We start from the raw sequence: 14,794 nt of genomic DNA on the forward strand, positions 1-14,794 counted from the left end.
TTACTCTGTAGTTTTGTAAACATCAGAATACAGCCCTGCTTTCTGATACTTCTTCTTTGGGGGACGTGGGGCCTTCTTTTCTCTTGGGATGAGAGAAAGCACAGGCTGCAAGGTACTTTCAGGTTCGGGAGGTTTGGCTGGGGTTTCAGGAGGACTGGGAATCTCAACTGCTGCTTCAGTAAAGCTAGAAAGAGAAGTTTAAAGATAATTTTATGGTGAAAAAATTTTTTTCCTATAAATGATTATCTATTTAAAAAAAACATCACAGCAATTAAAAAAAAAAAAAAAAGAGATATGGGGACTTCCTCATCTGGTCAAGATACCTGACTTGTCCTCCTGACAGAAACTATTAGAAACAGAGCAAACTACTATAAACCTGGAGAAATTTTATGAAACAATTATCAGACGTTGGACAACAATTAGTTCAGCACTGTGAGCCCTGAGAAAACTGGGGGGGGGGGAGAAAGAGATGATATCTATAAGCACTCTGCCTTTATAAGAAGGGCTAGAGTAGAGGAAGTAGAACCAAAGCAAAGAATGGCCAACTTAATGAGTTGAAAAGAGAGATGAGAGTATGGAGAGGTTGACATAGCTAGGATCTGTGAGGCAGAGTGCTAGAGTGGAGAAAGCTATGGAGAAAAGTAACTCTAGAAATCTGTGTACAGGTCTCCTTTAGTATTTTGCTAAATACTAAGTTTGTGTGTATGCTGGGTAAAATTCCATAAGCCTAGACAAAGAATCACCAGAGTATTATAACCCAAACAATTTCCAGAGCTCGCACACGATGGTATATATTTGCATTTCACTAGGGAGAAAAAAAGACATTGCCCAACACTGGGGCATTCAATAAAGATCCCAGAGGGTAATATTACCCATTTTCATAGTTTTCAATTATCTCTGGAATAAAAGCCAGTCCTAATAGAGGTTAAAACTTATCTCCAAAAGAATCCAAGCTGATCCAGAAGTAACTAAACTGCCTAACAAAATAAAATCAAACACACAGAAAAGAACAAAAAATAGACACAGAATAATGTAACATTTACAATACTGCAAAATTCACAAGGAAATAAAAAAGAGTGATGGTCAAAATTTTTCCAAATTTGATAAAAAGTATGAATTCAAAGTTCCAGGAAGCTAAAGAAACCATAAGCAATATAAATTCAAATAAAACAAGTATGGTATATCATAATAAACTTGCTGAAAACTAATGATGAAGAAAATAAAAGGAGCCAGAGAAAAAATACACAATATATATAAGTGTACAAAAATAAGAATAAATGCAGATTTCATGTCTGAAACAATACAATCTAGAAAGTAAGGAAAAGACATCCATTAAGTGCTTAAGGAGGAGGGGTGGGGGTAAAGCCTGTCAAAAGAGAATTCTAAATCAATCAGAGATAACTTAAAAAATTAAGGTGATTCCAGTTTCAGGCAAAGATCTAATCGATACTCCTACCTATCTTCCCATTAAGTACAGCTAAAAGTACCCTGGAAATTATATATAAAATAAACATAAGCAAACAGATCGGCTAGGCACCTTGGAACCTAAGCAATGATATATAAAGGAATTTCCTAGATTTTTTTTTTCCTCACACTTAACGGTGAAAGACTGAATACAGTTTCTCTAATATCAAGGACAAGACAAATATCTGCTTTTGTCACTTAAATTCAACATCAGAGCAAAGGTCCTAGCCAGTGCAAAAGGGCAATAAGAAAAAAAATGGAGAAGTTTAAGTCCTCCAATTTTCTTCTTTTTTAGAAGACTATTTTGGCTATTTGGGATCCCTTGAGGTTCTTTGTAAATTTTAGGATGGATTTTACTATTTCTGCATAAAGTATTATTGGAATTTTGATAGGGATTGCACTGAATATGTAAATCGCTTTGGGTATTACTGATATCTTAACAATATTAAGTTTTCCAAACCATGAACACAGGCTTTCTTTCCACTTGTTTATGTCCTGTATAATTTCATCCAACGTTTTGTAGTTTTCAATGCAGAACCCTTTGGTCTTCCTGAATTTATTCAATGGAATTGTTTTCATAATTACCTTATTTTTAATTATTAGTGTATAGTAATACACTACAATAACTAATTGTTAGTGGATAGAAATGCAACTGATTTTTGCATGTTGATTTAGTATTCTCAACTTTGCTGAATTCGTTTATAGCTTTAATAGTTTTTCTGTGTGGAATTTTTAGGATATTCTACATATAAAATCAGGCCATCTGTGAGCAAAGTTAATTTTACATTTTCCTTTTCAATTTGGATGCCTTTTACTTCTTTTTCTTGCCTAACTGCTCTGGTTAACAATTTCATTACAATGTTGAACTGAAGTGGCATAGTGGGCATCCTTTCCTACTTCCTGATTTTAGAGGAAAAGCTCTATCTTCACCACTGAAATTTTAGCCTTAAGTTTTTAATATATGGCCTTTATCAGGTTGAGGTAAGTTTTCATCATGAATATACTAGATTTTTGTCAAAACTTTCTTGGCATTTATTGATATGACCATGTGATATTTCTTCTTTAGCCTGTTAATATGATGGACTACATTAATTGATTTTTGAATCTTGAACAAGTTTATTTTTTATTTTTTATTTCTGAACCAGTTTTATGTAATTGAGATAAAATCTTACTTGTCATGAGATGGCTTGATTGATTTAATAATTTAATTTATTATTTTTTCCTGTTCTCCCTACCAGTCAAATTCATTTCTGCTTCTGTGCCTTATCTTATGATTCTTTCTATTGCAATAAAAAAAGTCTTCTTTTCTGCTTATAAATATATTATCTACACATATAAATTCTTTAAGTGCCACGTTTTTCCAAGTGCTATCTGTAGACCATATACATCAGAATCGCTTTGGGAGCTTATGTAAGAAATGCAAATGCCTACTCAGAATTTTAAAAATTCCTATTATGAATGTCTGAGATGGACACTTCCTAACGTTGCTGGTCCCTGATATCCCACACTGGGCACTCTCATTACAAAAGCATCCGTCTCATCCCACTTGGGCTCTGACACCTTAGGCTGGGTTGATATTCTCTCCCCATCACCCCATAACCCAACTCCTCATCCCATTAAGGCTCCAACACCCAGCTCAGGGTCATGATAGTTTCCATATGGGTATTTAATTTATGACTTTAAGACTGAATTTTTCAGGAAAGAAAAGAGAAAGAAGAGGTAAGGTATTTTAAAATATGGTTTTATGATATATTTATCTACACCATTATAATATAATACACTGTTTAGTTTTTATAGCTTTTTTTTTTGCTTTATAAAAACAGTATCAGCTAGTATATAATTTTTAGGGACTTACTTCTTTCACTTAATCTTGTTTCTAAGACTTTTTCATTATCATTGCATGTCAGCTGTAATTCATTAATTTGTATTACCATATCCATATTGCATCGTAATGAACAACTAAAATGTGCTTATTCTTTTTCTTGTTCATCTGGGATATTTCCAGTTTCTATATATTATAACCAGTGCTGCTACTACCTTTCCAAAAAATGTTCTCTGGTGATCATTGGGTAAGAGTTTTTCTAAGCTATCTAAAAGGGAATTGCTAGATTACATAGGGTTGATTTGTAATACTTTTTGTGGTTATATATTCTGGTTATCAAAAATGTCTAAGTTATACGTAATAAATCTCCTCTCCCATTTTGTAGCAAGTTGTCACATACTTATCATGATATCTGATGAAAAGAAATCCTTCATTTTAATGTAATCTAGTATATCAATCTTTACCTGTATGGTTACTCCTTTTGATATCCTGTTTATAAAATCCTTTCTGACAATCAAGGTCATAAAGTTTTTCTCCTTCTGTCTTAGCCTTTAAAAGTTGAAGTTTTGCTTTTTACACCTATGTATTTATTTAACCAACTGGGAATTGATTTTTGCATATGATTAAGACAGAATCCAATTTCATTTCCATTCCTATGCAATATCGACTTCTGGAGTACAATTTACTTAATATTTATTGAATATTGTTTTCTTTCCCTATTGACGTCTAGTGTCACCTCCATACATGCAAACTTGCACTTATGGATCTGTTTCTCTTACCCAGTTCTACAGTTCCATGCCAGCTTAATATAGCACAGCCTGAAATTAAGTCTTGGGGCAAATCTATTGTTTTATTCAGTAGTTCCATTCCTAGGTATATACCCTAGAGAACTTGAGTGTCCATATCCACCAATGAACATTAGAGGAAGTTAAGAGCAGCATATTTGGATAATGGCAACAAACTGAAAATAACCCAAAGGTAAAACAGAAAAACTGTATTACATACAAACAATGGATTACTACAGAATAACAAAAGAAGGTAACTATAGCCAACATACAACAACAAAGATGGTTCTACATTTATATGTTGAGCAAAAAAAGTGAGACACAAAAGCATATGTCCTGTATAATTCCTTCTCAATGAAGTTCAGGAAGGATAAACTAAACTCCATTGTCTAGGGTTGCATACTTCAATGGTATAAATTAAGGTAAAATCAGGAGACTGATTACAGCTACTGGTAAGGAAGTGATTTATGAATGGTAAAGAACATAGGATGCTACAAACATTCTATATGTTTACCTGTTCTATAGCTACATGGGTGTTAACTTTATAAACAAATATTTTTAACTGATTATTTACATTAATATACTTTTTAAAAAAACCCAAAGTACAGTCAGTTACAATGTGTCAATTTCTGGTGTACAGCATGTTTTGATCATACATATACATACATATACTCGTTTCCTATTTGATTATAGGTTACTACAAGATATTGAATATAGTTCCTTGTGCTATACAGAAGAAATTTGTCTTTTATTTTATATATAGTAGTTAATACTTACAAATCTCAAACTCCCAATTTATCCTTTCCTACCTCCTTTTCCCCAGTAATCGTAAGTTTGTTTACTATGTCTATGACCTTTCTGTTTTGTAGATAAGTTTATTAGTATCTTCATTTTTTCTTTCTTTTTTTAGATTCCACATATAAGTGATATCATATGGTATTTTTCTTTCTCTTTCTGGCTTACTTCACTTAGAATTATGATCTCCAGATCTATATATGTTGCTGCAAATGGCATTATTTTGTTCTTTTTTATGGCTGAATAATATTCTATCCTGTAAATATACCACAACTTTATCCAATCATCTGTCGATGCACACTTAGGTTGCTTTTGTGTCTTGGCTATTGTACATAGTGCTGCTATGAACATTGGGGTGCATGTAACTTTTTAAACTAGAGTTCCTTCCGGCTATATGCCCAGAAGTGGGATTGTGGGATCATATAAGTCTATTTTCAGTCTTTTAAGGAATCTCCATACTGTTTTCCATAATGGCTGCACCAAACTGCATTCCATCAACAGAGTAGGAGGGTTCCCTTTTCTCCACACCCTCTCCAGCATTTATTGTTCATGGACTTTTGAATGATGGACATTCTGACTGGGGTGAGGTAATACCTCATTGTAGTTTTGATTTGCATTTTTCTGATAATAGCGATATTCAGTACTTTTTCATGTGCCTACTGGCTATTTGTATGTCTTCATGGGAGAATTGCTTGCTTAGGTCTTCTGTCCATTTTTGGATTGGGTTGTTTGTTTTTTTGTTATTAAGTTGTATGAGCTGTTTATATATTCTGGAAATTAAGCTCTTGTCAGTCTCATCTTTTGCAAATATTTTCTCCCATTCGATTGGTTGTTTTGTTTCACTTATGATTTCCTTAGTTGTGCAAAAGCTTGTAAGTTTAATTAGGTCTCATTTGTTTATCTCTGCTTTTATTTCTATTGCCTGGGTAGACTGCTCTAGGAGCACATTGCTAAGATTTATGTCAGACAATGTTTTGCCTATGTTTTATTCTAGGAGGTTCATAGTGTCTTGTCTTACATTTAAGCCTTTAAGCCATTTTGAGTTTATTTTTGTGTATAGTGTGAGGGAGTGTTCTAACTGCATTGATTTACATGTGGCCGTCCAGTTTCCCCATCACCACTTGCTGAAGAGACTGCCTTTTCTCCACTGTATATTCTTGCTTCCTTTGTCAAAGATTAATTGACCATAAGTCTGTGGGTTTATTTCTGGGCTCTCTATTCTGTTCCATTGATCCATATGTCTATTTTTGTGCCAATACCATGCTGTTTTGACTTTCTATATGGATGTTCTCCTCCCCTCTCTCCTCATATTCTTTAAAGAGTTTTAATGAGACTGAATTATATTTTTCTTTAAACAGAGATAGAACTTAAACCTGGTCCTGGTGCTTTCTCTGTGGGAAGATTTTAAATTATAAATTTCAATTTACATAATAGAATCACTCTGGGTATTTCTTTTTGAGTAGGTTTTTTCCTAGGAATACAATATATACATTTCAACTGAGTTTTCCAATTTGCTGGGTATGAAGTTTTTATAGTAGCCACTTTTTAATCTCATATATAGCTTACCTCCTTTTTAGTTCCTAATTTTATTATACCCTTTTCTCTTTCTTTATTGATCAGTGCTACCAGAAATTTGTATATTTTATTACTTTTCATTAGCATTATTAACTTTGGTCTTCAGTGATTCTCTCCATTGTACCTTAGCTTTATTTTGCTAATTTATAGTCTATGTTTTATCTCTGTCCTTTACATTTTGGGCTTATCCACATTTTCCTCTAGTGAATATATGTGTGTGTGTGTGTGTGTGTGTGTGTGTGTGTGTGTGTGTGTGTGTTTGTGTGTTTGTGTGTTAACGGCGTGAATGTTTAGTTGGGGTAAACCTTGCTCCCCCTTTTTTGGTGGGGGGGATTAGGTTTGTTTGTTTATTTATTTATTTAATTTAATTTAATTTAATTTAATTTAATTTAATTTAATTTATCTTTAATGGAAGTACTGGGTAATGAACCCAGGACCTCATGCATGCTAAGTATGTACCCTACCACTGAGCTATACCCTCCTGCCCTCATTTTTCTGATTTCTTAATTAGACTCTGCTCATAAATTTTCAGCATTCTTGTGGGGAGGGTATAGCTCAGTGGTAGACTGTATGCTTAGCATGCATGAGGACCTGGGTTCAATCCCTAGTACCTCCATTAAAAAAAAAAAAACTAAATTAAAAAATAAATAAATGAATCTAATTACCACCCCCAAATAAATAAATAAATTTTCAGCATTCTTGAAAATGATATAAACATGGCTCTAGGTACCTCTCTGAATACATCCCGTAAGTTTCAATATGTAACACAGTATTTATTCAATTCTAAATATCTTTAATATTTTAATTACAATTTTGTTTATTTACACAAGTTTTAAAAATTTATTTTTTCCATTTAGAACTGAATTTGGACTCGGGTTTTTCTGAGTGTAGAACCCAGCTCATAATCATTACTATATTCTTTGGCATTCTGGTTTGTTACTAATCAACAAATAGTGACCAAACTCTGTAACATGGCACACAAGGTCCTCTGCAAGATCTAGCTCCCACAACCTTTTCTCCAGACTCATTTGAAAATATTATCACTCTCACTCACTGTGTATTGGCCGCAAAAGCTTTTTTTCATTTCTCTGAATCTGAGATGCCTTTTCACACTTATCAGCCTTGCTCTTTTTTTGGGGGGGGGGTGGAGGAAGGTAATTAGGTTCATTTATTTATTCATTTTTTTCATTCATCATCATCATCATCATCATTATTATCATTATTATTATTATTATTATTATTATTATTATTATTATTATTATTATTATTATTAATGGAGGTACTGGAGATTGAACTCAGGACTAAGTATGTGCTCTACCACTGAATCATACCCTGTCTCCCAAGCCTTGCTCCTTTAAATAACAAATAAAGTCTTCCTCAAATTTTTAGCTTAGTCATTACTTCCACAGGGAAATTAAGTCAATTATCTCTGATATGTTCTTGTAACCCTAAATAATTCTTCATAATAGTTAGAACATAAGAACCATGAAGACTGGGAATATTTCTATATTTGCTTACCATTGTATTTATTCTTAGCACATGAAATAGTTACTGAAGAAATAAATGAACAAACTCCTGCTATATAACAAGTACTATAGTGGGTTCCAGTTAGAGAAATGTGAAAACCTGCTGCTATCTCTGGGAACTCACTGTGTCATGTCCTTATCTGCACAATCTCTTGAGGATAGAAATTGTATTTTTCTCTTTATAATCTCTTCAAATTCCAGAATATAATTTTGTGGGAAATAAGTGTTTGATGTTGCTGACTGCTGCCACTAGAACTTGCTGGATGGAAAAAAAGGGTTTATCTGAAATAAAGCTCTTTCTTTGAGGAATATGTTTAAGGTGAACCTTCCTAAAGTGAATGGTTAAGATGTCACAAACTGTCACTTTCTTACTACAATGAAGGCAAAAGTCATTCTCTTTGTAGATATTTTAAAGCCTCAGTAATTAAAACAGAATTAACACTAATACCAAAACAGGCTGATGAGAAGAGAATATAAAAGGCCCTAAGAATTTAGTATAAAGGTATCATTTCAAATAAGTAGGGAAATAATAATTTAATCAATGAACAGTGTGAACACCACCATTTAAAAATTAAAAAAATTTTAACTCTGAATTAAATCTTTTTTGGCCTTAAAAAAAAATCTGTGGGAATATAATTTATAGAAACTACGTACAACACAAAAACAGCCATGCTTACAAATTTGCAATCTTGAAAAATACCTGGCCATAAACATAGTACTAACTCATATTTTATATAAAAGTAAATTTCAACTGATTTAAAGACCTATATGTGAAAACATATTACGTAACAATAAGGAGACTAAGTTGATATAGTCTTAGCATGGAATAAAGAAATTCTATAAGTACCAATGACAAGGAAGCCAAGATATATAAAAAGTTAAGTTACAAAATTAAGTACAATATGATTGTTACCAATTACATAAAACAGCTTTGCAATATATACACATCTGTTAATAAGAAGAAAATTATCAAAGGATACACAATATACTGTTAAGTCTTATTCACAGAAAGAAAAGGATTTGAGAAGAAATGAGATCATGTGAAAAGAGACTTAACTCTTCAATCAGTAAACTTCTAGTTTAACTGATTTATTTACAAGCATGTATTCTGAGGAAAAAATCTTAAAGCCCATATATTCCTTTTATAGATGTATGCATAGAGAGCTATGAAAAACTTCTGTTCATAGGATTCACCAAAGCAGATGATAGAAAAACACTGATTAACTGTTCTGTTTACGTATGGCAAGAAAATAAAAAGAAAATCAAATGTTAATAAAAACCGAGTATTAATATTCTGACTATATACAATGAGCACTTTAAAAATAACAGAAAAAATAGGTAAGGAACATAAACAAGTAGTATCCCCAATATGCAAATTAAAACAAGCAGGAAGTAACATTTAGGAAGCATATTTCACTTAGATCAGATTGACAAAGTTTTTTAAAAAGATAACTTTCAGGGTAGATAAGGGTGGGGTAAATAGTGTTCAACTATTACTTTATAATGTTAGTAAAAGTTTAAACAGGTATAGTTTTTCACGAAGAGAATCTGACTATAAACATCTATTTGACAATATATGTTAAAAAGCTTAAAATGTGTCTACTAGTTTTAATTTGTATTTCTCTAACTGTGAATAAGGATTTCAATGTGAGACTGAGCATGCTCTATTTAATAAAGGTGAAGTCATCTGCAAGTAGTGAATACTGTACTGATTCATTTAAAAATATCAAATATTCCTGCAGGGAAAAGCATTTGACTGGATACATAACGAAAGGATTAAATTGTCTATCTGGAAAGTTATTTTTGGTTTTCTGCTCTACACCTTTTGAGAAAAAGTAAAAATATAAAAAAGAAACTATTAAAAAAAACTAACAGGCAGGAAGACTTAAAAATGTATTTGATGATAGGATGAAGAGTTTAGACCACAGAGGAGATGAGATAGTGTGATAGTAAAAATAACGCCACTCACACAGCTACATACTGGATAAAACACAGTCTCTCTGGGCCTTGATTTCCTCACCTGTAAAGTGAGGGGCTTGGGCTAGACTGTTACATTCCCCGTTGCTTCTTAATTATTTATAATTCTGGACAGCCATGAGTAAGAACACTTAAATAGAACAGAAAAGAAGAGGTCTTATATAGTGAAAGGTTGTTAGAGTAACTGAACAATTCAGCTGCATAGATACGTTACATTTGTACATAAACTAGTTTCCTCTATTTAGATTAAATGTTATACAAGGAATTACCTTTTAGTATTCTCTTGTTCTTCTTCTGGGAATGGCTTCTGCTTTTTCTTGGTCTGTTCTTCCAAAAGCCAACTTTTCCTCTTCAATCCCTTTTTATGTTCTGGATTCAGGTTTACACTCTGAACAACAGCTTCAATGACATCTGTAACTGTATCAGGATTGAGGTGCAGTGCTGTTCCTTCTTCGCCTTCATTCAATTCTGGGCTGACAAACTGGGCAGCCTGGAATGCTTGCATTGATACCACAGCCTGGAGAGGACATTTCCGAGGTCGACCTGGTCTACGTTTCACAAAGTTATTCCCTGTCCTGGCCTGTCTTTGAAGTTTTTTGGCTTTTAAAATTTTATTGACGTGGTCCAGGTTTTTCTTGGTGGCCAAGATTTTGTCATAATTGCACATTTTCCGAGCTTGGCGCTGCATAGCTTCTACCACACTTCTCTTGATGTGATGGGGGGAACAGCTGCTTGGCAACTTTTCAGAAAGGAGTGAGATGCTACTACTGCAAGAGTCACTGGGGACTGCAGGCACTAGAAGGCTGTCTGGTTTTCCCAGGGTTCGCTCCTTGCTGTGGCTATGGCCTGGACTGGAGGAAGGTGGCACAGAGCCAGATGCAATCACAGCGTCAATATTTTTCTCCAGGGGCTCCTGGTCCTCATGTTGTACCATCCGCTGCAGCAGACTATCCACAGAGTCATCCCCAGAAGCAACCAATCTTGGACTTCGAGAGGGAACTCCATTCACTAAATAAGCAAACAAATCACAGAGGATAAAAACTGAATACAGCTAGTTATTTAAGTAACTTTTTACAAAGGATAAAAGACAAGGAATACTGCTCTATTTTTCACAGCAAGATTAAATATCATAATACCACATGCATTTATCTTTCACAGGCAATTTCATAATTTGCTTTCCTGAATAAGGTATATTACAGTAACCATAATAAATTCAAAATTGGCCTGTGCTTCCCTAATAATATGTAAATTAAAACAACAATTCTCACTTTCTGAGATGAGGAGCAGAAAGAATAGAGTTTATTTCTTTAAAAAGGAAGGTCTGGTTAAGGGATTTGATAGTTAAATGTTGAACAAAGATCTAAACTTTAAATACATATGATATTTCTGGTTCAGTGCTTTTTCTGACAATGTTTTAAGTGCAAGGACATAAAATGAAACTCTCTTCTTGAAAAATGCTTTAAAATTACAATAAAAAATATCACTATGAAATAGTTTAGAAAGAATATATGTTAATGGTAAGATCATAAAACATGTGATCTCAGATAAACCTTAATCTTAGTGATTCAAAGATCTGGTGAACTTTGTTTTTTCAGATACCACTCAGTAACTTTTTATGATTATAATTAATGTGGGAAATGCTTGTTCCTCTGGTAAGCTATATTAGTTTTACAGTATTATAAAAATAAGATCGTAATAGGTTACTTCCTAAGATGCCCAGTTTACTACGAACAATCACAGGTTATACTTCTCCAAAGTTAACCAATAGATTTTTTATCTTTATGATTTTAAAATGTGATACTATTCTAGATACTCCCTCACAAATCTCAGGCATTGTAAATTATATAATCTCAGACTACTCTGGTTTCTCTCAAATTACCAATACCTGCCTTCAAATATAGCTGACAGTCTTGTTTAAATTCAGTATTTTTAAAATTTCAAACTTTCAGCTATATTTTATATCACCATTCTTTAAAATCCTGCCTCCACTGTTTCTATGACACACTTTGATTATCTTCCAGTTACCTGCCAGTCCTTTTAACTGTAGAGGTCCTCAATCCCTAGTACTTGTCATTTACATTTTATACCTATTTTCCCACTGGGAACATGTTTATCCTCATAGTTTCAAGTATCATCAGAACATACATACCAATCTTCAGTTTTATCTGAAAATTACCAATATGAAAACAGATCCCTTCCTTTTCCCCAACCTTTAAATGCTACAGTTTCTCAACTTCTCTAGTACATGTCCTTTTCTTGTTTCAACTCTCTCTTTGGCAAATCATTCAACTATTATCTATATTCTGATGACTCCCAAATCCCAAATCTTTATTTTCTGAATAGAACTCTTCTAATTCTCTACTTTTGCATGTTTCATAGATTTCTCAAACTCATGTTCACAATTTAATTCATTATCTATTCCTTCAATCCTTCTCCTCTTCCTGATTACCTGTCTCAGTGCATATGGCTGGAATTTTTTAATCCAAGCTCACATCAAATCATCTATTATTTCTCCTTTCTTCTCACAACAAACCATAAAATTTTGTCTTAAGTTAGTCTGATCTCTTAAACCTATCCACTTTTCTTCATTCTACTACAGCTACTCAAGAGTAACTTAACCTTATCTTCCTGCCTAATCTGCTTGCAGTGCTATTAAAACATGTACACAACTCTTGTGATGCTTCTACCAAGTGGTAGTATCTAATTCCCCTTCCTCTGAATATGAGCTGCTTTGAATAGTCAGTTGCTTCTAGTAAAGAGAATCTGATGAAAATAAGAATGTGGTGATTTCTAAGGTTAGGCAAGAAAAGGAAGCACAGCTTTCACTTAAGTCTCTCTCAGGATACTTGCCCTTGGAACCTAGTTTCCACATTGCAAGGAAGTCCAGAATATGAACTGGCATGTGGATCAATAGATCCTACTAAGGTCATAACCAACAGCCAGTATCAGCCACCCATGTGAATGAGGTAGCCTTTTGAGATGATGCCAGCCCCTGACACCATTTGGTTATAACCACAGACACTGCCAAGATGAGCACCCAGAACTTTTGGATAATAAATTATTATTGTTTGACATCAGTAAGTTTAAGCTGGTTTATTATTCAGCAATAGATAAGATAACCAGAACATTGTTCTTCCTACTTTGACTCTTGCTTCCCTGCATCCCATTTTCCACACAGTAGCCTGAGGGATTAAAAAAAAAACCCACAAATTTTATCAGGTTTTTGCTTCCGCTTAAAACTCTTAAAAAGCATATTACTACATAAAACAACTTGGAAATTAATAACCTTTTCTTCTAGCTTCATGTCATATTATTAGCACTATTTTGAACCCTCAATTGCAGTAATAATGAATTTCAATTCCTCAAACCTAATATGTCCTTTTTTGACTCAAGGCCTCAGAATATGTTATCTCACAGCCTGGAACAATGTTTGCTCACAAATTTATCTGGTTAATTACTGTTCACTCTTTAGTTTACAGTAAGGATATCATTTCCTTAAGGAGAACTTTGCTGACTAGGCACCCCACATCCTGTTAAGAATTACCATAATACCTTCCCCTTTCTTAGCACTAATCACAGTGAATAATATATATACTCACTTTGTGTCTCCAATGACCAAATAATTAATTGTAATTGTTAATAGGTAGTTAAAGAAAGAATCTTGGGCTCAAAATCCTGGAATTTAGTTTTGTCTCCTCTTTCCCTTCATCAACTGCTCAGAGCCACCAAATATTTCTAATTCATAAGAACAAATTTAAAAAAGCCTAAAACAAGTGCATTGTTTGAATACTCACTCACGTGGGGCTACCTCACACCTTACTTTCTGAACTAATCCTATCTTCCTAAATTCTAGTCTGCCATTTTTCCTTCCTTCCTTCCTCCTTCCCTTTCTTACTTCCACCCTCCCTCCCTTCCTTTCTTCCTTCCTTTTTTCTTTCTTTCCTTCTCTCTGTCCAGGGCATGATATTGGGCACTATGTTTTAGATGTAATAGCTTATTTTGTAAATTAATGTTATTGAGGTAAAATATTGCATAAAATTAAGTGCATCTTTTATGTATACATTTTTATGAGTTTTGACAAATTTACCATGCAGCCACCATCAAAACCAAGATATAGAACATTTCCATTATCTTTAAAAGTTCTCCTGTGCCCCACATGAGACAATCTGCTTGTCAACCACAGCCCCAGGGAAGAATCCACTCATCTGTTTTCATTCAATATAGATTAAGCTTGCTTTTCTACAATTTCATATAAATGGTAAAACAGAGTATTATACTCTATCGTTGTCCAGCTTCTTTCACACAGCACATTTTTGAGATTAATTCTTGTTGTTCCATTCTTCTTTATTCTTTATAATATTTACATATTCCACTTTACCACTGTATTACATGATAATACCATAAATTGTTTACACATTTATCTGGAGACATGAGTTGTTTCCAATTTCTGACAATAAAGAATAAAATTCCCATGAATATTTGTGTACGTGACATTTTGTTTGGACATATGATTTCATTTCTCTTGGGTCAATACCTAAGACTGGAATTAGGCAGGATTAAGTGGATGTTTAACTGACAAACTCTGTTCCACTTTACAGTGTCATCAGCAATGAATGAGAGTTCAAGACTTGGCATAATCAATCTTTTAAATTTTAATCATTCTAATACATAGGAAATGATATCTCATTAAGGATTTAGTTACATTTCCCTAATACTGAGCATATTTTCATGTGCTTGATGGCAAATCATATGCATTCTTTTTTTAACTGAAATATAGTCAGTTTACAATGTTGCTTCAATTCTGGTGTAGAGCATGTTTCAGTCACACATATACATATGTATGTTCTTTT

The 14,794-nt window shown here is 33.4% G+C and overlaps 1 protein-coding gene across 4 annotated transcripts in view; it reads right to left on the bottom strand.

Annotated features, from left to right (window-relative positions):
* ASH1L (ASH1 like histone lysine methyltransferase) overlaps positions 1 to 14,794 on the bottom strand; it is a 152,440-nt gene that overhangs the window by 63,482 nt on the left and 74,164 nt on the right. For 3 of the 4 annotated variants that reach the window (XM_010953932.3, XM_010953931.3, XM_045515930.2), the window contains 2 exons: positions 10,214 to 10,952; positions 5 to 184 (listed from right to left, as the gene is read on the bottom strand). In XM_010953932.3, coding sequence (XP_010952234.1) covers positions 5 to 184; positions 10,214 to 10,952 — 919 coding nt within the window. The remainder of the gene's footprint in view (positions 1 to 4; positions 185 to 10,213; positions 10,953 to 14,794) is intronic. The other variant, XM_074349531.1, reaches the window with a different exon arrangement.

This window comes from Camelus bactrianus, chromosome 21 (genome assembly GCF_048773025.1).
Source record: "Camelus bactrianus isolate YW-2024 breed Bactrian camel chromosome 21, ASM4877302v1, whole genome shotgun sequence".
Lineage (NCBI taxonomy): Eukaryota > Metazoa > Chordata > Mammalia > Artiodactyla > Camelidae > Camelus > Camelus bactrianus.